A 21947-nucleotide genomic window follows, 5' to 3' on the forward strand; every position below is an offset into this window, starting at 1 on the left:
GTCTCTCACTAGGCCTCAGTTCGCAGGGACGACTAGCAAGGTCCTCTCCTCATGTCGGCCATAAGGAAAAGAGAAAGAAGGAAAAGGGACGAGATCCTCGTGATCTCCCACTTTTATTTGAAGTATTCACGTGAATGGGATGTTATACACAGTCGGTCAGTTTCTTGGTCCCCCACTTGTTGCCACTCTTGCAAGTGTCCATCCATGCTTATCAATAACTTTGCATTCCATTGCTATGTTTACCAAAACATGTATCTGGTTCTCCAGGAAAATGCAGCTAATATGAAAGCTTTAGCTGACAGGCAAATTCACTAAAAGAGAAACTTGTTTTTAACAAAACCAGGACACTCAGGAATATGTTAACTGGTATCACCTGAGTCCGCCTTGAGATCTGGCTTTCAGTCCAAGAGGGTCACTTCTGTTTGTCGTACTTGGCCATTCCCCGTGCTTTTTCCAACTGCATTTTAAATAATTTGTTTGTTTTTATTTTAACTGAAATTTTTGATACTTCCTTTGCTACATAAATCCTGTTGTAACTTGCAGGAATTACACTTCACACTTGGTGATGGGTTTTACTCTTCTAGTGTACTTTGAATTTGCCTAGCATTTTCAGAGTAGGACAGCAGCAGTAGCTTTTCCTTTTGTTTTACTTTTTTCATGTATGGAATACAATGCAAGTCTTCATTTACGTTCCTCTTTATATGATGTACATCTGGATTTGTTTTTGCACCTGAAGTTTTTTTCTGATTTTGTTACTTTGAGGTTCTTTGACCCATTTGGGCATGGGATTTGGATATATCACTGTATTGTGACTGTAAATCCTCTTTTTTTATATGGTTACAGAAGTAATACTGTGTTTGCAATGTATATCAAATACGGATATCCATGGTTCTGTGTACCAAATAGTTTTCAGGGAGAAGAAAGAAACAAAGTGTGCTGTTGCATTTAGGTGACATGTAGTTAGCTTTAATTAGAATTGGTGTTCCGTATCATCCTTTCTGGTTTTGTGATCCCATGTGAGCTTATAGAACTCAAGTAATTATTCATGTTATACTGACCAAAAGAAAAGTATTCTGTAACCCACCTCATAACACCCATGAATCATGGAAAAGCTTTTTATGATTTGGGTCAGAAACTGTACAGGGATGACTTTTAGCAAGCCTGAAAGCTCTAAGCATTAAAAAAGTAAATAAAATCTTATATGTCTTTTGTCCTTACTAGAAATTAGAAATGACAGGAGGTGACATATCCTTAACTTCTGCACATTTCAGTGGTGCTGCTATTGCCCTTTTTGCTGCTATTTTCAATGATTCTTAGGGCATTTGTAGTACGGTTATGTTTCCTTAGATGGTGAAACAAACTGTTTGCAAAGGCTTTGTTGATCTTTTCTGTTACCTTTGTCTCATGTTGTTAAATGTGATTGGACTGATGGATCGAAACACAGGAGTTACTCTTGTGCAGCAAAACAAATGGAAAGCAAACTGTCAGGGAGGAAACCACTTGAGCAATAATTCTACACTCAATGAAACTTACAAGTGAACAACAAGTTCCTTGGAGCTTGAATTGACGCTGCAGTGGGGTGACTGATTGCCTTCTGTTCAGAGTAGCACCTGTGCATATGCTTAACTGTTTTGCTGACATTGGTTTATAATAGCCATGTACTGTTTTGTTTTGTTTTGTTTTATTTTATTTTATTTTATTTTATTTTATTTTATTTTATTTTATTTTATTTTATTTTATTTTATTTTATTTATTTTGGCTTTTAAGTCATGCTGCTGCACTGAATATCTGAATACATCTAGAACTTGATGTGGTTTTTCTTCATGCTTTCTTCAAGCACAGTGTGGATAGACTGGAGAGTCATAATTTGGTTTTGCTCTTCTATCATTTACAGGGAGTGTGCAAGAGATTAAGGTCAGAGAGACTTAATTTCCATTTTGGACATGAGGTTTTGTGATTTGTTTTGGCTGATGGTAGTGAAAGGATTTCTGTTGCCTTACAGCTTCTTCCAGGGAAGTTACATTTTTGATTGCATTTCTCAAATTTTTGTGGTTCCTAAAGCCCTGAACTTTTGGGTGAAACCTTCACCCCAGAGCAGTTCCTCTGATATCAGACAAACCGAATTAACCTCCTGTCTTCTGTCCAATTGCTATACAAAGATACTGTCCTTCACCCTTGTGCAATGTGGCAGCTAGCAGCTTGATCATCAAAAACTGAGTTGAAACGTTTCTTTTATGCTTGATACACTGAGGACTTTATTTTCTTGAGAAACCCAAAAGTCGTTCTGGATTTTGGACAGGATTCAACCCACTTTGATTGTATTATCGTCACTCAAAGGAAGAATGCATCATGACCGTGAAGTCTTTTGAAGTGATATGTTCTGAACAGCACCGTCATATCTAGTTTGTCAGAAGTCAGCCTGTTCTTTCTTCTTGACCTTATTTCCTCCAAGCCTTCTCTGCTGGTAGCAGAGTTGTCAAATATGTTGAAGAATGAATAGGGCTATGTCATTTGTCTGGTTTTGGTACTTGAGACTGTGTCTTATGTCTTCTTCAGCTGGTAACTACATCGAGATGTTGAAAGTCATTTGAGGTGTGATTGCTCTTTTTTGAGACTCCAGAAGCTTGGCTCCTCTGAAATACTGAGAAGTTTTTGACAGGGGTTGATGAATAATTTCAGCCAATGAATCCAAATCCATTTCTTAGTGGAAGGGAGAATTTGAGATTCCTGCTTCAAACAATATGTTTCTATTTTAGTGTCCTGTAACATTTCTATAAGGTAGGATATCACTGGGATTGTTTGCTCTGTGATACTGCCTCACTTCATTGAGGATTTGTTTTCCTCTGTCCTGTTTTATATTATCCTGTCTTTAATGCCATATACTTGCCAGTATGGAAACTGAAATGCCTTCGGTTTTAGCTCACACAGCAAAATGCATAGGTGCTCTCGTATTAGTGTAATATTAAGATATTCACACAGTTAAAATTTAGTTTATTTGTATATCCCTTTGTTCCCCTCTCTCCTAGCTGTGTGTAATTTCATTCAGGTGCCTTGAGTATTTTATAGTTTGCATTCAATTATTCCACTGCTATCCCCAGTTGTTTCTTATCCTTAGTATTATAATGGTCTACCTTGTTTTTTTTTTTTACTCCATCTGTCACATTATCTCTTCAGGATCTAAGATTTTTTTGTATAATACTTGCATGATCTCATACAACATGAGCTATGGAGCCTGCTGTGTGTAGATTTGATTATTTTTTTTTTAAATAATCTACTTGAGATTTCATCAACAGCTTCAGATGATTAACCACTCCTCTCTATGTAAGTGTGTGCTGGGCACTAGAAGTCTGTTGCTTCGAAGAGGTCTTAATTGAAAAAATAACATGTAAAGGGAGACCATATCCATAATTATAAGTAAGACAGAGAGGTTGAACTTTTAGCATTAATTCCCACTCAGTGGTTGTTAGGCCACACCTGGAATACTGTGTTCATTTTTGGTCCCTGCTATACAAAAATGATGAGGACAGGCTGGAGAGGATCCAGAGGAGGGCCACAAAAGTGATCAGAGGACTGAGAAGCTGCCATATGAGGAAAAACTGAGAGAACTGGGTTTGTTCAGTTTTGAGTAAAGAAGGCTTAGGGGAGACCTCATCAGCATGTTCTAGTATTTAAAGGGTGGCTACAAAGAAGATGGAGACTCCCTTTTTACAAGGAGTCATACGGAAAAAATGAGGGGAAATAGGTACAAGTTACTCCTGGGGAGATTCCAATGGAAATTTTTCACAATGAGAACAGGCAACCATTGGAATAATCTCCCCAGGGAAGTGGTGGATTCCCCAACATTAAGATTCAGCTGGACAGGGTGCTGAGCCATCTTGTCTAGACTGTGCTTTTGCCAAGAAAAGTTGGAGCAGATGATCCTTGAGGTCACTTTCCACCTGCTGTTCTATGATTCTGTGATTCAAATGAGGTTGGGGAATCAATGAAAGACCTCCAGGTCTGCATATGACAAGTGTTTGAAGACCAGTCAGGCTGTTAATTGCAGCTTTGCTTATGACTTTTTGGTTATCCAAATGGCATGGAAAGTACACCCGTTTTGGAAAGGTCTGAGAGCTAGTTGTGAGTTGAACAACTCTCTCAATGTTTTTGATATATTTGTGTTTATCATTTCAGAAATGGCTTGCTTCTATAGTTACTAATACACATTTCTTGCAGCTCTGTGCATTTTGGACTGCAGTGTAATATGTGATGATATCTTAAATAAAGGTGTAGCTCTACTCCATGCTTTATGAAATATTTCAGGATGCATTTCCTGTCCATAATCAAAAGCAGAATATAGGATGTAATTTTATTTGCATGGTCAATGACCTCTGAATTCCCTACTTTCCACAGATCTTGTGCAGCTATTGGATGCAGCTGCCAACATTGTGACAATAGAGGTTTGGTTTCCATGGTGAATGCTTAAATAGCTCTGACTTTGTTAGGGGCCAAGTAACTTTAAGGTGCTGAGAGAACAGGAAGGCAGTGATTGGACTGTTTGTAGATTGGTATTTCTGATGGAAGAAATGCTCATTGAGCTTGAGTGAGGAGGCTTGCGAAACAAGTCTGTAAAATTTAAATGTTATTACAAGTATTCCCTAAAAGGTGAGTAGAATTTCTCAGGTCAGCCAGTGGTAAGTGCTATTACACAGCAGATTAAATTTCATCAGCCATTTGAAGCTTGAATTTTTAAAGTGTGTTTTCATTCCAACAACAACAAAAAAAGCTACTGAAGGAAATTAGCCTTGCAGAAGCACAAAGTCATGAACATAACAAAGATAGAGGAATCATATCAAATAAAATGGGAGTGTGGTCTGGAGGAACCCATTTTCCATGTCTTCTGAGATTCTGTGTCTGCTGTTTGTCAGGAACTTTGATACTTAGCTGTGCTTACTGGTGAGGGGCGAGTGGGTGGGTGGCAGGTCTACATATGCTGCTTTGGACATGCAATTTGACCTGGACTTTCGATCATTCGTTTAATCAACAGCGCATAAAGATTTTCCAGACTAAGTTAGACTTAAGGAGTCTGTACTGTAGAGATACTGAACTTGACAAAAACAACCTGCGGAGCCCCACCGTCACCCACAGAGCCTCTGTATGTGTTTTACAAAGGGCAATAATTATCTTTGACAGGTTATTAAATGTCATCAGGGCTGTTAAGAATCGTGTCTAGTTGGATAAGAACTGGCACAGTGTCTGAACAGAGGGAAGCACAGACTTTTATCAGCTCATCTATTCCTTCATGTTTTTCCATATGATATCAAGAAGTTGTCACAAAGATGCCATGCTCACGGGGACAGATTGAATACATTTAAAAGACTGTCTGCAAAGGGCTTGACACAGAACCTGAGGAGCTCTGGCAGGCTTTGAAGAATTTTATGTGGCCTTCAGCCTGATATCCATTAAGTGCAAACTCTGTTTGAAGGAGCTTATGTTGGGCAATGAACTCAATTGGCCTTTCTCACTTAAGTACCAGAGTAGAATATTTACTGTGGCTTTGCAGAATCTGTGAGATAAGTATAAACTGACGTCAGTGAATAAAGCTAGAAGGCATGTTTACTCTGTTTAGCTACGGACACGCATGTAAGGTTAAACATCATTGAAAAAATAGTTTTTGAGTAAAATTTTAGTAGATGGAAAGCTTTTATTTTTAAGATCTGTTACCATTGTTCAGTTTAACTACCACTGTAAATGTTATTAACCCTAAAATACTTCCTTTCACATTTTTAAAAGGTGTTGAAGGAATTTCATAACTTTCCCTGAATTTATCTTCTGCTTCCTTAAACCAATGAAGATGGTTTCAGCAGCATGTATAGCTTACCATTTATACGGAAAAAATCCAATAGAAGTTCCTAATTCAGTAAGCTGTCTTCTTATAATTATGTTTCTCTGGATGACTTGATCATGGAGCCAGACACCTGTATTTGCAACCGTGCTTTGCTGACATCTGTTCAGTTTCTACGCTTCTGCAGTAGTCCTCAATAAGAGATCCTGGGTAGCTGTGTAGACAAACTAGGGTAGGGTTGTAAAGACTGGATTTCTTTACCAAATTCAGTGACTGGCTTGTACTTAAGAAGGAAAAAAAAAAGAGCTGGGACTACATAAAAACAGAATGTGTGAGGGAGGAGTGATTGCACATTTTCCCTTTGTTGTTACAGCAGATGTATTCCTCTGATATGAAGGCAACAGATAGTGGGGGAAAAGGTATTTGTATGTATTGGGGTGCTGGAGGTCTGTCTTGGACATTACTGGGTAATTAGACTCCATACCTTAAAAATAAACTTCCCGTTTTTCCTAGAGTGGTACGCTTTTAGATTTTTACATTAAAATTTTCCGTATTTCATATAAAGAGAGCCCTAGTGAACCTTACTAAGGGTTTAAAGAACCTTTTGCATGAGCCTGTGTACTTTGGAAATACTGTTTGAGATATGAGCAGAACTCTAAAGTAGGGTTTGTCTAGGATTTTTTTTAATATATATTTTGATTAATTTACAGTTCTCCAGGGAAAGTGAGAGGTCTGCATATTTATGACTAGAGGCATGTCCACAAAAATTGTTTTTTTACAAGCTGTACTCCTTAACAGCTGATATTGTAAGGTAAAATACATGCCAAAGCAAGCCAAGGAAGGACATCAGTGGAACAAAGTTCTCTGATTTTTTTCCTATGACAACAGGTAGAGCCTGGCCAGCCGCTGCTCAAAAGATGCTTTGGTGTTCACACCAGGTATTTCATGAAATCAGCACAGGAAGCAAACTCAAGCTTACCCAACTGCAGAGTTGAGCAAGGCATGTGCCTGTCTTGCTGAGTGTGCACTGTTATGCTGCTTAGGAAGTGGAAGTCAATTTCCTCAATCCACCTCAGTGAGGCTTAGGTCAAAAGTTACCAGGTGAAGTTATGTTTTCTTATAAAGCTGTTGTAGATATAACTTGGAGGGGTATCAGTTTAATAGTTGTTGATTTTGCCAAAAATTGATTTTTAGAACCTTATTGAATAAACATTTGTTAAAAAAAAAAAAAAGTAACTTATTCCTTTTGTTTTTTTGTTTTGCTTGTTTTTCCATATCTTGGCAGTGTTTTAGAGCACTTTGCTGCAAGGGACCGCCTCCACCACGACCTGAATATGACTTGGTTTGCATAGGCCTCACTGGTTCTGGCAAGACTAGTCTTCTATCACAGCTTTGCAGTGAAACCCCGGAGAATATAGTGTCTACCACAGGTAGGATGCTGCCTTTACTCCATGGTGCACTGTAACATTGCCCTAAGTTAACATCTGAAAACACATAGCAAAGGTGGTAGAGAGGTTCAGCTTAGTTATCCAGCTTTTTAAAGCACCTGATATATTGCTTTGAAGCTACCACTGCTTACTCTTTCAGTGTTTGGTCATCCATTGGGGAATATCTGTGAAAACATACAATTTGGAATGCGTTGAAAGTCAAAATACACATTGTGGTGTAATGAACTAGGACAACTGGAAACATACAGTAGCATTAAAAGGTTTATTTCTTCTCTTTTTACTTTTGGTTTTAAGCAGTCTGTTATAGGGACAGAAAGGATAATGTGCTATAAAATAGAGTGGGACAGTGATGCTCTGAAGTTGAGATTTACTTCTTCTCATACTTGGTCAGAACTGCCTTGTGATATATAATAGCAACCAAAAGAATAAATGTAGGGGAAATGTTTATTTCTGGTGATAATGCTTTCTTTTTGGATCAGCAAAGAGACTGTTCATGTAGTAAGCACAGAATGAGATTGGATTTTGCAAGAAGTTACAGTGTAATTGAGAAGATAGATAAACAAAAAGAGGTACAACAGCCACAGCTAAAAGGTATCTTTAGTCCAAAAAATGTGAATGTGCACGCTGATATAGATGAAGCAGAATGCCTAAGTGTATTTTGATTTAAAAAACCCACAAACCACAAACCACAAAAAACAAACAAACAAACAAACAAATCCCAAACTAAACAAATAAACCAGCAAACCAAATCCAAACAAACTCCCCCCAAAACAAAAAAAAAAACCTCAACAAAACCAACAAACACAATAAAAACAAAAATGCACCAGAAAAGAGAGAAACAAACATGTGCAGTGAGAAAAAGGAACATCTGGCTGCAAAGCTCAGAAAGAGGACAGATTAGGTTATAGAGATGGAAGAAATCTGTTTCTTGTGGCCACAGTGATTTAGTAAGGTTGATTTGCTGAGGGAACAGGTCATGAGTGTTGTGTGAGTAACTTGTGTATATAACTTGTGCCTGTAGTTATATGGCTTTATATTGTAGCTGTGGTGCCTGAATGTTATGATTGTCCCTTAGCAACCCTTACTGGTTTTCAGTTTATCTTTGTTGGAATTAGAAGACCATAACACTATTCATACAACTGTAAGTAAAAGAGGTGGAAGAAAATATCCCCTTCCCTTCCCTTCCCTTCCCTTCCCTTCCCTTCCCTTCCCTTCCCTTCCCTTCCCTTCCCTTCCCTTCCCTTCCCTTCCCTTCCCTTCCCTTCCCTTCCCTTCCCTTCCCTTCCCTTCCCTTCCCTTCCCTTCCCTTCCCTTCCCTTCCCTTCCCTTCCCTTCCCTTCCCTTCCCTTCCCTTCCCTTCCCTTCCCTTCCCTTCCCTTCCCTTCCCTTCCCTTCCCTTCCCTTCCCTTCCCTTCCCTTCCCTTCCCTTCCCTTCCCTTCCCTTCCCTTCCCTTCCCTTCCCTTCCCTTCCCTTCCCTTCCCTTCCCTTCCCTTCCCTTCCCTTCCCTTCCCTTCCCTTCCCTTCCCTTCCCTTCTTTTACCTTTACAGTGCTATTACTGGGAATGTTAAAGAGATCTGACACTTCATTGTATGGAGAAGGTGTTAATGCCTAACTCAGAAAGTTAGAAGGAAATTGAAATTTAGCTTTTTTAAATTTTTTCCTTTTTTTCCCCTCCTTAGACATTTTGTGCTGGGGGGAAAAAAAAGAAAAAAAAAAATTCCGGTATATGGTATTATATACACTTACAGATATTTATGCACTAAAGATGCTGAATTTAGTATTATCATATATCAATGGATTGCTTGGAGCCTTTCATATTCCCTTTCTCTTGAATGTCTGAATTTTCAATTAGAGGAAAACATCACACTTCAAAAGTTTTTTAGTTTTAAGCATGTAACAGGCTAATAGAGGATTCATAGATGTTTATAGTGTGCTTGTAACCATTTTAATACATACTGCTTAGGTCTGTAAAAGGATCATTTGTAGACAGGACAAATACTCTAGGTATAACCAAAACCTATGAAGTTGAAATGTAAGAAAACAGTTATTTGCATTACACAATGTCTTCCATGTCTCCTAAAAATTGCAGAAGGATTGCTTCATATTAATGATACTCTGAAATCTAAACTTAAGTTCCAGATGCATTAAAAATGGTTTTATGAAGGTATTTTCCATACTAACTCCTTACCAAAGCGTGGGTGGCCTGGATGAAAGTTTTGTGCTGAATTTCATGTGTGCCAGCTACTAAATAGTATCATAGCAAATTTCATTGCTTGCAGTGATTTATTGCTGTCCACACCTCCCCCAAACTGATAGTTTTAAAAATCATATTGAAACAGTTCCATGGCAAAATCCTACTTCTTGATGAAAGAAGTAGTCTCTTCTGAATGTATGCAGTTGATTTCAAATGTCTTCTTTAACAAATAACTTACTAATACTCTTTTTTTCTGTTCTTAGGTTTTAGTATAAAAGCAGTGCCATTCCAGAATGCCATCTTGAACGTAAAAGAACTTGGAGGTATAACGTTTATTTATTTGATTATAAAAACATGCACTGTCTAAATCTCATCATACCAAACTGTTAGTTGTATTAAGTTTAAAAACTATAAATCAGTGTGGCTGGAATGTAAAACCTGTGTTTCACCATAGCAGATAAAGTTGAGAAAAATTGTCCAAGTGCTGACTACAAGGAACAAAAAGTAAAAAAGGAGGAGGAGCAGAAGGCTGACAAGTGTTTAAGTTGTACAGAAACAGAAACTGGACCATAATAGTAGTATGGCTTGTATGGCACCTCAAGGAAATGTGTTGCCTGTGTTTATTGTATGTATAAACTTTTACTTAGGAGCACTGACTCAGGTAACTATGTGAATATTGGGCAAAACCAATATATATGCTGCACCACTGAAAGTGTTCCAAAGGCAGCCAACTTCTGTGAGGTCCGTTCTTTGGTTGGATTTGTTGGGTTTTGGAGGGATGGTTGTTTTGTGGTTGTGTTTTCTTAATTGTCTGTATACAGATAAGCTATTGGACTGCCCAATTCTGACCCTTAGTCTTAAGTGGCCAAGAGGTAGCTCTGTTAGAAGGAAAACACTGCCCTAGTGAGAGTTCTTGTGAAGTCTAATTTAGTTTCATGTTCTTCTAATTAAAAAACCACATAGATCTTTGTATTCTCAAATTTCTATAGATCTTTATTATGTATGTAAATGAGTAGAAAGGATCTTGAGGATGTTCATTAGATTTTCAGCAAGGTTGAATCCTCTTTTTAAATGCTCTGGGGTAGAAATTAACTTGATTCTTGAATGAAGTTTCATGAGATCAAATCAAATTTCATGATGGTTGTCTTACCTAAAACTGTTTCAAGAAAGCTTTGAGATAAGCATATATTGAAAGGTTAGCATTTCCTCTTCCTGCCATTGGTCCATGGATTTAAACATGCGTGTTCTTGTTTTGAATATGTATCCTGTAAAAGAACAAGTTTTCTTTGGTAAAGGAACCACTGCACAGGTTTAGTCTTGGTTCTGCTTGAGTGTGTTATCTGCATAATGTGCGCTTAGGTTGCTGAGGTGGCTTTCTGTTGGTGTTTATTTTGGTGGTTTTTATTTTGTTGTTGTTGTTTCTTTGTTTTGTTTTTTTTTTTTTTTAAGTAGGGTGAATCATTTGCAGCCCAGTTGATACTATAATCTGTATGAAATATATATAATGAATGTAGGTAAGTGCAGTTTTTGCATCAAGAATCAAATCTGGGTATTCTATAGCAGATCTTTGTTAAAGTATCTTCCTGAACCTTCTCTGGTCATACAACTTTTATTTTATGCAGGTATGTGTGTTATGAGAAACCTTATCTCAGTGGAGTGCCTTGATGTTTCGTGACAGGATGTCCTGAAGTAATCCAAAGAATTTGATTTGGGTTTTTTTTCACCCATTTATCTCTTCCCAAAGGCAGAAGGATTGTCAGAATTTTTTTACTCCACCTTTTTATTTATTTTCCCTTTAACAATGGGTGTTTACATATCTGTACTTAGAAATAGTATCATCTGTTTTTTTCTATGAGATACTGTAGAAAAATGCTAATTCTGATAGCTTTTCATTGCCTATGTAAGGGAGATAAGGCAAGATTCCAAAAGTTTGTTTTTCTTCCAAAAGTTGGTGGCCGATATTTAGTCTTCTAGTTGAGAGATCTGTTCCTGTTTGATGAAGGTAAAGTCTGACCTTTCTGGAGTGGGCATGGTTTCTCTCTTGCTGCTGTATAAAAATAAAGAAAAATATCCTACCTATTTAGTCACTGCTAAATTTTATTTTGGAATTTCTGCTTCTGGTGTTGAAGAGAAGCCTATGTTTTTGTTCTCATTCCTGTTTTTTGCTGTCAGTTGTTACAGTATTGTTATGTAAATTCTATTTACTGTAGCAGAAAGGTCTTGTCCAGACATTTCATCTTGGAAACCTGGAGGAAGGTAGAAAGGCATCTGTTTTTAACAGTCACTGTTTCTTGTTGCATGTTATTAGAATGGTGAAGTTCTATATAGTTTCACTTTTTGATACTCTTGTCTTTTAGGTTTAGGTAACTGAAAGCTTCGTATGTCTTTGTACAGTGATGTATTGACAGCTGATGTTTCAGAAACTCAGGGCAGAAGTCATACTGTTTAAGGTTCTTATATGCAGCAGCCAAGCAGTTATGTGAAACAGATGCTGACTGCGTAGTATCCTTTTTGTTTGTCTGAAGCAATATCCTTCCTCAAGGTCGAAGAGGGTGCTGGCTTTTATTGTACTGTTTGCCTCTGGAGCCACTAATGAAGCCAGTTTTGTTTCTCTATTTCTGTAAGGACTAAATTTTCAGGCAAAGTGTACAGAAAACAGTCTCTCTTCTTTTGGCTCTTCCTCCTCTTCTGCATCCTTTAGGATTAGGGACATGAAGCAAAGTTTGCTGTGCTCTTTTTGCAGAAATTTTTCTTTGAAGTACATGATATTAGAATATTAAAACAAAATCCTACTTCTGATTATTTTTTAATTGCATTTATTTCCTAAGCCAGGCTGCCTTCCTACCAGAAAACAGGGATTTTTATCCAATTTCATGAATGTTAAATGTTTTTTAAAAACATTGAATTTGATCCCAGATACTTAAGAATATATATAGCTTTCAAATCAAACATAGGTCTTCCTGAATTAGCTGAAAATGAGGTGTTGCTTTATTTACTGACCAAACTGAAGTGCCCATTCTCTAAGTTTCTCTTTTGATATACCAGTAATCCCTTCCTGCTAGCTGAAAAATTTTGAATTACCATATTTTTAAAAAATTTAGTCCATAAAACAATGTGTTTAATTTAGCTTACTGTGAAGATGTACCATACCCTAGTCCACATTCTTTCAGTATGTATTTTTAACAGAATAACTGGAAACATCTTTCTATATTATGCAACTCAGCTGAGTAATGGAATAGAAAGAAATTCAGATTTGATCAATTCCTGGTATGGTGCAGCAGTCTCTGGGGGGAACTGAGGATGGAATTGTGTGCAATGAACATGTGGGGAGTGGGGAAAGACTGGAAAAATAAGGAAGATGATAACATCCTTGTGTTGTTCAGAAAGTTCCAACAGTGTTTTGCTGAAAGAAGTTTGGTATGCTGAATGCTGAGGTTTATTGTCAAGACAGAAAATTAAGGTGCAAAGGCAATAGGAAGCTTTTTCTTTAGTTCTAACAAATTCTAGCTTGGAGATACAGTGCCTGAAACCACCATTTATTCAGTGTGTTTATCCAGTCATTTGCTGTTGTAATGCTGTTGAAACAGAATGCAAAGTTGTGGTGTCTGCTTTGACATAGTGCCTGTGCAGGCCTAAATTAAGATTATAGGTCTTTTCTAGAGACCAACTAATAATTTACAGGGTGTTGGGGGCTGTTTTGTTTTGTTGTTGTTGTTTGGTGTTTATTTGTTTGTTTTAAAGTCTTATTTTATAATTTAGTTTGCTATCTTCTAAATTCAGGCTTAGAAGCTACTGGTGAGACGCCAAATACCAAGCCTGGTCAAATTTAAAAGACTGATTCTGGATGCAAACAGCTCTTTCTCTTCTTAGCAAGTTTAAAAATACTAACAACATGTTATAGGCTTTAGTAACATTCTCTTTTTTATGTGCTAAAATATATTCTCATATGTTTATGTTATGTTTTGTAATCCACCCAAAGGCTTTTTCCACAAGTGTAGAGAATCACCATGTTGTGTAGTGATCTTTGAAAGTTCATTTAAATCAAACTTTAAGTGCTTAGCAAAAGCGGAGTGGTTAATGTCAGGCATGCTCAAGTCTCCAGTTGGTTGAGCATGTCCAGAAAAAGAGATGAGAACTCTCCTCGCCACTGCTGTTCCTTCATAAGCTTAATGACCAAAGTTATAAACTCACACTCTTAGGTCAACTAAATTAATTGTCTAGGTGAGAACAAATAACTTCAAATAGGATTGGTTAAACAAAGCGTACGTATTTTGCCTTAATTTGGAAGTAAAGAGCAGAAGAAGAGACAGTAGAAAGGGGAGTCACACTGTTATGCTATTCCAGTTGTATGGAAAATGTGCACCCCTGGAGAAGATGGCAACAGTTGTCAGGTAGTATCTGCCTTATGCAAAAACTAAGTAAGAGGAGGAAAATAATGTTGAGCTATTAATTAAAATTTACAATTTGAGTAGTTATGGGAAACTACCCTCCTACTTTGCTCTGTGGAGGTAGAGGGGAGTACTGAACATCCTTCTAGCAACATAGCCTGGAAGAGCAGCTAAAATTTCATCTAATTAGTCATCAGAAAACTGATCCCACAAGTAAATGCCAGCCTATGTCATCTTTGCAGGGATGAACTAACACAAAGCAATAAAATCTCTGTACTGTATTTGACTAAACAGCAGTTGACACCTCTACAAAATCTGGTCGTGGAGTGCATGCAATGCCATCTGTGACATAGCTGCGTCTAACAGTTTACAGAATGTCTTAGCAGATGAAATTTTTAGATGACCCTGATGAGCTGTCCAAGCTGTGAGTCGCACAGAGACATTCAGCTTCTGTAAGCATTAAAGTTAGATCTGTTTGCTGTCAATCATACTGAGCCTGCTGTTCAAATGGTTCCTAAGCCCAGGCTCTGTCACATAGTTTCCTCATTTGGTAGATAAGAGAGATCATTTACACATGCTTACAAATCTCGCTAATGTGAGTCCTGAAGAAGCTCCAATAAGGATTCAGCATTAGTGATATTTCTACTGTTCTTTGGAAATATTGTTCTTTTTCTACATTAAGCTTTTTACACTGTGAATAGACAACCTGCTGCCTAGCTTATTCAAAACAAGTAGAAGCCATGCAAGCAATGCCTATCAAAGCTATGTACAAGATGATAGTCACTGAATGCCTTCTTTGTCCCTGTCTACACTGCTGGAGGCTGTCCTGAGGAACCCTGTACCCCTGAGGCCTCAGAGCAAGTCAGGACAATGGAGGAGTTTGCCTTGGTTGATGAGGAGTGGGTTAGGGAGCAATTAAGCAATCTGGACATCCATAAATCCATGGGTCCAGATGGGATGCACCCATGGGTGCTGAGGGAGCTCGCTGAAGTCATTGTCAGACCACTCTCCATCATCTTTGCTAAGTCGTGGGGAACGAGAGAGATGCCTGAGGACTGGAGGAAAGCAAATGTCACTCCAGTCTTCAAAAAGGGCAAGAAGGGGGACCCAGATAACTATAGACCGGTCAGCCTCACCTCCATCCCTGGAAAGGAGATGGAACAACTTATCCTTGGTGCTGTCTCAGGGCATATCAAGGGTAAGAGGGTCATTAGGGGCAGTCAACATGGCTTCACCAAGGGGAAGTCATGCTTGACCAAACTCATAGTCTTTTATGAGGACATAACCAGGTTGATAGATTATGGTAAAGCAGTGGAGATGGTCTGTCTTGAATTCAGTAAAGCATTTATCACAGTCTCCCACAGTATCCTTGCAGCTAAACTGAGGAAGCATGGTCTGGATGAACAGGTAGTGAGGTGGACTGTGAACTGGCTGAAGGAAAGAAGCCAGGGAGTTGTGATCAATGGGACAGAGTCTAGTTGGAGGCCTGTATCTAGTGGAGTGCCTCAAGGGTCGCTACTGGGACCAGTACTATTCAACATATTCATCAGTGACTCGGATGAGAGAACAGAGTGCAATGTCAGCAAGTTTGCTGATGACACCAAGCTGGGAGGAGAAGCTGACACGCCAGAAGGCTGTGCTGCCATCCAGTGAGATCTGGAGAGGCTGGAGGTGGCCAGGGAAAAAGTTAATGAAATACAACAAAGGCAAGTGTAGAGTCTTGCATCTGGGTAGGAACAACCCCAGGTTCCAGTATAAGTTGGGGAGCCACTTCTTAGAGAGCAGCACAGGGGAAAGGGACCTGGGGGTCCTGGTGGACAGCAGGATGACCATGAGCCAGCACTGTGCCCTTGTGGCCAGGAAGGCCAATGGTATCCTGGGGTGTATTAGAAGGGGGGTGGTTAGTAGATCGAGGGAGGTTCTCCTTCCCCTCTACTCTGCCCTGGTGAGACCACACCTGGAATATTGTGTCCAGTTCTGGGCCCCTCAGTTCAAGAAGGACAGGGAACTGCTGGAGAGAGTCCAGTGCAGAGCCACAAAGATGATGAAGGGAGTGGAGCATCTCCCGTATGAGGAAAGGCTGAGGGAGCTGGGTCTCTTTAGTGCGGAGAAGAGGAGACTGAGGGGTGACCTTATTAATGTTTATAAATATATAAAGGGTGAGTGTCACGAGGATGTAGCCAGGCTCTTCTGAGTGACAACAATAGGACAAGGGGCAGTGGGTTCAAACTGGAACACAGGAGGTTCCACTTAAATATGAGAGGAAACTTCTTCACGGTGAGGGTAACAGAGCACTGGAACAGGCTGCCCAGGGAGGCTGTGGAGACATTCAAACCCGCCTGGACACGTTCCTGTGTAACCTCATCTAGGTGTTCCTGCTCCAGCAGGCGGATTGGACTGGATGATCTTTCAAGGTCCCTTCCAATCCCTAACATTCTGTGATTCTGTGAAAATTTTCTAGTTGTATTTTCATGGGACAGGGGGCTGTTGTTTTGTTTTTTTTTTTCTTGGTGGGATGTTATGTGGAAGAAAAGTAGAACCTTGGTTTGTTAAAAAGCCCGTCTCCTGTTGGACTTGCAATTCCGTTTTCTTCAGACTCTCTATCAAGAGTATGGAAGCCTAGTTTAGCATCAGAAATAACACCTACATTTAATGAACGTCCCCAAAACAAACACAAAGTTTTAATTTTTTATTCTAGACAGAAAAGATGATTATCCTTTCAAAGACTAAAGCGGATTAAAACTTTTGTGAGCCAGTCAGCAGAAGTGCTGGCTATACAGACAGAGTACACAGCTCTAGCAGATGTGCTGCTTGCTTTCTGTTCCAGCTAGTCTTAAGTGCCATAGAGAAAGTTGTGTTTTGAGCTTTATTTGAGATTACCTGCACTGTTTCCAGTGGTGTGACTGCAGCTCAGAGGAGGGTACATCTGAGCCTTGCTGGGTGCTGGCAGGAGCCCTCAGCCTGGGGAGCTGTGCTGCTTGTCCTGAGGTCGCGTCTGCTGCCAAGTCCTCCAGCGGAGGTGGAGGGAGTGTAGAGGTGGGGTAATGGGTAGAGAGGAAAATGACGGATGAATTTCTTCTTGCCAGCCATTCTTCGCTAGCCCTGGAGGACATACTGAGTGTTTGTGCCTTTGAAAACATACTTAAAAACCCCTTAACAACAGCAACAAAAAACAAACACAAAGCCCCCAAAGCCCCACAAAAACAACAACGATGTTGACAAAAAAATAAGGGTCGATTTTTAGAATAGCTGTTATTTATGAAGTCCAGTTTAGTGTGGTGTGCTACCCGCTGCAAATTATTAAATCTTCAGACTTCATGCTTAAATAAATATTAGGGCGTGTTGCAGGGCACATATTTTCTTCCTTTTGAAATAATCTGTAAGGTTTTTGAATGAACTCTTAAAATGAACTTTATGTACCTGACTAGAAAAGGTGATTTTTGTTTAAAATTGTGTGTCTTATTTTAAGGTGGTAGAAAAATACACATGCCTAAGTAGAGCAAACTGACTTTTCTAAGGCAAGTTTAAATATGGTGGTTTTAAAACTTTCAGGTGCTTGCAATGTAAATGTTGTTTTAACAGTTTTAAATATCAGAGTAGGTGGAGATTCAAGGTCAGAGACAGCACCTCAGTTAGCTAGTAGGAGAAGTACTGAAGGCTTGACTTCTAGCCTAATCTCATTGGGGAAGCCTAGAAGACAGAAAATATGTGACAGAGGTGGTTTCCATAAGCTTCAGTTGGACAAGAAAAATAAAAATAAGCACAATAAACTATGTGTATTTCTGATTTTTCTATTTATTGAGTATAAAGACAGAAAACCTTTTCCTCAGTTTTTTTTTTTCTCTTTTATGTTGTTTGTTCAGGTTGCTGTTGAATTGGTGCAGTGAATATAGCTGATCTAGCAATCTTAAAATTTTCTTCTTTCAGGAAAAATCTTGCCAGTTTCCTGCTGCCATGTGTGTGATTGCAGGAGCACACTACCTGAAAAGGCTAGAGAAATCAGGTTGTGATCACTTGGTCTTAAGCCCTAGGAAACAAAAGTCATCTGACTTGAACCTTGAGGAACATTTTGGTTTAGCATCTGTATTGCTGCTTAGTGATAAACAGTAGCAATATAAAATAGTCATTGAATTGTGACTGACATTACATGCACGGGAAACTTCTGTATCTGTCTGTGGATGCATCTGTTAGTGTTGACAAATTGCAAGTAAATACAAAGTGGGTATCTTAAGAAGGATTTATAACTTTATTTGTGATTAAAAGGAGCTAACAGCTTGAAAAATAACATGTTAAAAAAAATCTGCGTGCTGTATTTCTTCAAGGGGAGTACTGGGAAATCTAAACAGAGAGTATGCGTGAGATAGATAAGGAACCACAGCATCTCTTTAAAATGTGTTAAGATTTCTAAGATTTCAGGTGTATTCCTGATTACCTAAGAAAACATGTCAGTTTTCCTTGTGAGGAAATTATGGGAAGTTATAAACCTTATGTAGATTTAGAAACAGTTATTTCAAAATTATTTCTGAGAGGGTTTTCTTGGGAGGCTATGGTGCATTTGAAGATTTTGCAAGAATGGACAAGAGATTTCTTTTTCCTTTCCCTTCGTTCTTACTCCTCCACCCATGGGCCAGTCTGTCAAGCAAAAACGTTTTGTGGCACAATTGACATGCTGCTTGGCATCTTTTCACCTTTTTGCTAATTACAAACTGTCTGTTTAGTATCAGTAGAGGATTTATCTATATAACTTTCTAATCAACTACAAAACCTGTCTCCCTGAATGTTATACTTGAAGTGGTAGAAAAACCGGTTGCAGCCTGCATTCTTTCATGGCCCCAGGTTAACTATTTTTGTTGGGAAGGAAAAAGCTTCTCCTGAGCTGTGATGTGTTCCTTCTTCTATTTTGAGGTGAACAAGAACTTTCACTCATAGGCTAGACTATCTTGAAGCAAGGGCCATGTGACATTTGTTTTGTTCTCGATGAATGTTTGCTGCAAGTTTGACAAGTAACAAGTTTGACACCTTTAAATTGCTTTCAGTGAATTTTTCCTGTGATGCTATGTCTATGTCCCGTTCTCCTCAAAATACTGAAAAGGAGGGAAATGAAGGTAGCCTCAGACTGCTGTGAATGAAGATGTAAACAGAAGTATTCAGAGTTGAAAGGAAGATTTGCAGCGCTGCATTTGGCGTAATATTTACAGGAGTGCATAACTGTGCAACCTGTTTTGGATGTGTATTAATCTGCACATAACTCTCAAACTCTTACCCCAGCCCCCAAAGGGTATTTGAGAGGTTACTATTGGCACTGATACAAATAATAAATTGTGTTAATATGGACACACTATACCCTTGGCTAATAATCAAAACTAATTTATTTGATATTTTAAAAATTACAAATGAAAACTTTCAGAAATTTTGAACAGTTAGTTGAGTAACCCTGTCCTGTAGTAATGCCAAATGAGAGGGATCATTTTTAATTACAGCACCTTGTCATTTCTCTGTAAGAAGAGAGTTTTTTTTCCTTTTATAAAGTAATTCAAGCCTGTGTTTGACCGAATACAGGAAAGGCTGAGGGAGCTGGGTCTCTTTAGTGCGGAGAAGAGGAGACTGAGGGGTGACCTCATTAATGTTTATAAATATATAAAGGATGAGTGTCATGAGGATGGAGCCATAACGAGGATGGATGGTGACAACCAACGGCAGGACAAGGGGTAATGGGTTCAAACTGGAACACAAGAGGTTCCACTTAAATTTGAGAAGAAACTTCTGCTCAGTGAGAGTAACAGAGCACTGGAACAGGCTGCCCAGTGGGGTTGTGGAGTCTCCTTCTCTGGAGACATTCAAAACCCACCTGGACACATTCCTGTGTAACCTCATCTAGGTGTTCCTGCTCTGGCAGGGGGATTGGACTAGATGATCTTTAGAGGTCCCTTCCAATCCCTTGCATTCTGTGATTCTGTGATTTTCCTTTCTAATAAGTACTGTGATTGTGTTGCATTGTGTCTCACCCTTCTCCTCCCCAAGTGAATTTATTTGTAGGTGGAATGTTGAAGTCACATCAGAGGACTCAACCCACTCCTGTGGCTTCATTGTTGAGGAAAACAAATCATACACCTAGGCATGAGTCGTGGATCTTGCATGTGTCTGAGGAAGAATAGCACACAGATTGTCATATTTTAGTGAACCTTTGGCATAGCACATTCTCTAGCTCTAATCTGAATTGTTGTTACATTTTTCTGATGTTTTGGAGATTTTTACCTGGGTTACTTCTTTTTCTTTTTCGTCCCCCTTTTTTCCCCTCATTTTTTCCCCTTGCTTTTCTCTCATTTTCTTTCCTCTCTCTGTTTAGACATGAAATAGTTGAAGAAACAGCCACGTGCCTGCAAAACCGTTAGAAAAACACATGATATTAGGCTGACAAACCTAAATGCTTATCTTTTGTGTTAGTGTTGTTTGATAGGACATTTTGGTTACCAGTTAAGTTTCTGGTTTTGTCTCTGAGAGCTCTGATGTTTGTTGGATTCACATTACAATCTGGATTATGAAGAACTCAGAATTTGAATTTTCGTGTCTTATAAACCTTTGAAATAGTTCAAAAGATTAATTAATATGATAGTCTGTGCTATACTGCACCTTTAGAAAGAACTGCTTGCTCTGAAGACTGGATTTGTCATACCATGAAGTGTGACAGCTGGATCAGTATTCAGAGGCCAGCAATTCCTTCCCAGAGTAGCACCACAACATGCTACCTAATGCTCTGGAGAAAGGAGCTGAGAGCAGATTATGCTCCCTGGATATGAAGAGTTGACACAAAAGAATATAAGCTTACTTGTCTTGTAGAAGTTATGATTTCTAGTTGCTAATAACTTATTGATGCTGAGAATTATTTTTAAAGTGCAGAAAAATTAGTTAAAATTATACCCCAAAGTATAGGCTTCCTCAGGTTTTTTTCTTGTCTGATTAGTGCAAATTTTTTTATTCTTACACCTGGACTGTCATTTCCTCCGAATCAAAGTATAAGCAAGTTTGGAGCAGGTCATTAATCTACTGGAAGATCCTGCAGGAAATACTAATTTTTTCTGGACATTATTAGTTGGTTCTTATAGCTACACCATGGTGACTGGCCAGAGATGGAGGGAAAAGGAACCAACTACACTTTGGTCTTGTTTCTTTTGGGATAGTTGATGTGTAGAAACAAAGTTGAGCAGCTAAAGAACCTGAGCCAGAAATACAAGACTGCTAAGTCAACAAATCAGCATACTGCTTTTCTGGCTGCAGTGGCCGATGTAGGGAACCGTGAGCTGCTTTCTTCTGTGTGCCTGGACAGAAGAGGCCAAATGTTCTGCAGTTCACCACACAGTTTTTCTCTGTGGAAATGGTACGGTTACAAAGATAAGACTCAGGGTCTGGCAGTGACATGTGGTTGAAAAGTCACTGGCTGAAGCTTAGAGTAAATAAGAGAGAAGCTATGTTGCTAGGAAAAAAAAGAGACCTTCAAAGAACTCGTCATGGTGTTGGCCTTTCCGTTCATTGACAATAATTCTCTACCAGTTTTTAAAGTAATGTGATACTTCAGATGCCTGCAACACTGCTGTGTGTGGCTATGTGAATAGCATCCCTCTGGCAACTTGCTCTACTTGGTTCTGACATAGACAGCTATTCAGAAAGACTGGGACATCTAACATGCTATGGAATTATTTACAGGTACATTTGATAGCTATTTGGGTGGTACAGAAACATGGATTGCATTGAAAGCTAATTATCTCTTCTGTATAAGTAATATTGATCTTCAGAAGCTGATGATAAAATAAATGAAGCACTTTTCCTGTTTGTGCATTCTTACTTTGAGTCTGGTTAAATCAATAGACAAATTAAGCAAGGTCTTGTCTAAATCCCATGACCATCTACCTTTAATCAACTTTTTAGATCCCCCGCAGAAAAAAACCCCAGATGTTCAGGTATGACCTCACTACTCTCTGTAGGAAAAAGTGTGTCCAGAACATTTGTTAGCCACCTGAATTGTGCTAGGTGCAGAATACAGACAGGGAATTATTAAGGTTCCAGTGTGGTTGGAACAGACCATCTCCATAGGGC

At 38.9% G+C, this 21947-nt stretch overlaps 1 protein-coding gene across 5 annotated transcripts in view; it reads left to right on the top strand.

Moving 5' to 3' along the window:
• Window positions 1-21947, top strand: part of ARL15 (ARF like GTPase 15) — a 227061-nt gene that overhangs the window by 71238 nt on the left and 133876 nt on the right. For all 5 annotated transcript variants that reach the window (XR_014186309.1, XM_082075605.1, XM_082075607.1 and 2 more), the window contains 2 exons: window positions 7110-7254; window positions 9732-9791. Coding sequence is in view for 4 of the 5 variants with exons in the window: in XM_082075605.1 (XP_081931731.1) it covers window positions 7110-7254; window positions 9732-9791 (205 nt within the window). In the remaining variant the exon portion in view is untranslated. The remainder of the gene's footprint in view (window positions 1-7109; window positions 7255-9731; window positions 9792-21947) is intronic.

The sequence above is a fragment of the Streptopelia decaocto genome (genome assembly GCF_964273445.1).
Source record: "Streptopelia decaocto genome assembly, chromosome: Z".
NCBI lineage: Eukaryota > Metazoa > Chordata > Aves > Columbiformes > Columbidae > Streptopelia > Streptopelia decaocto.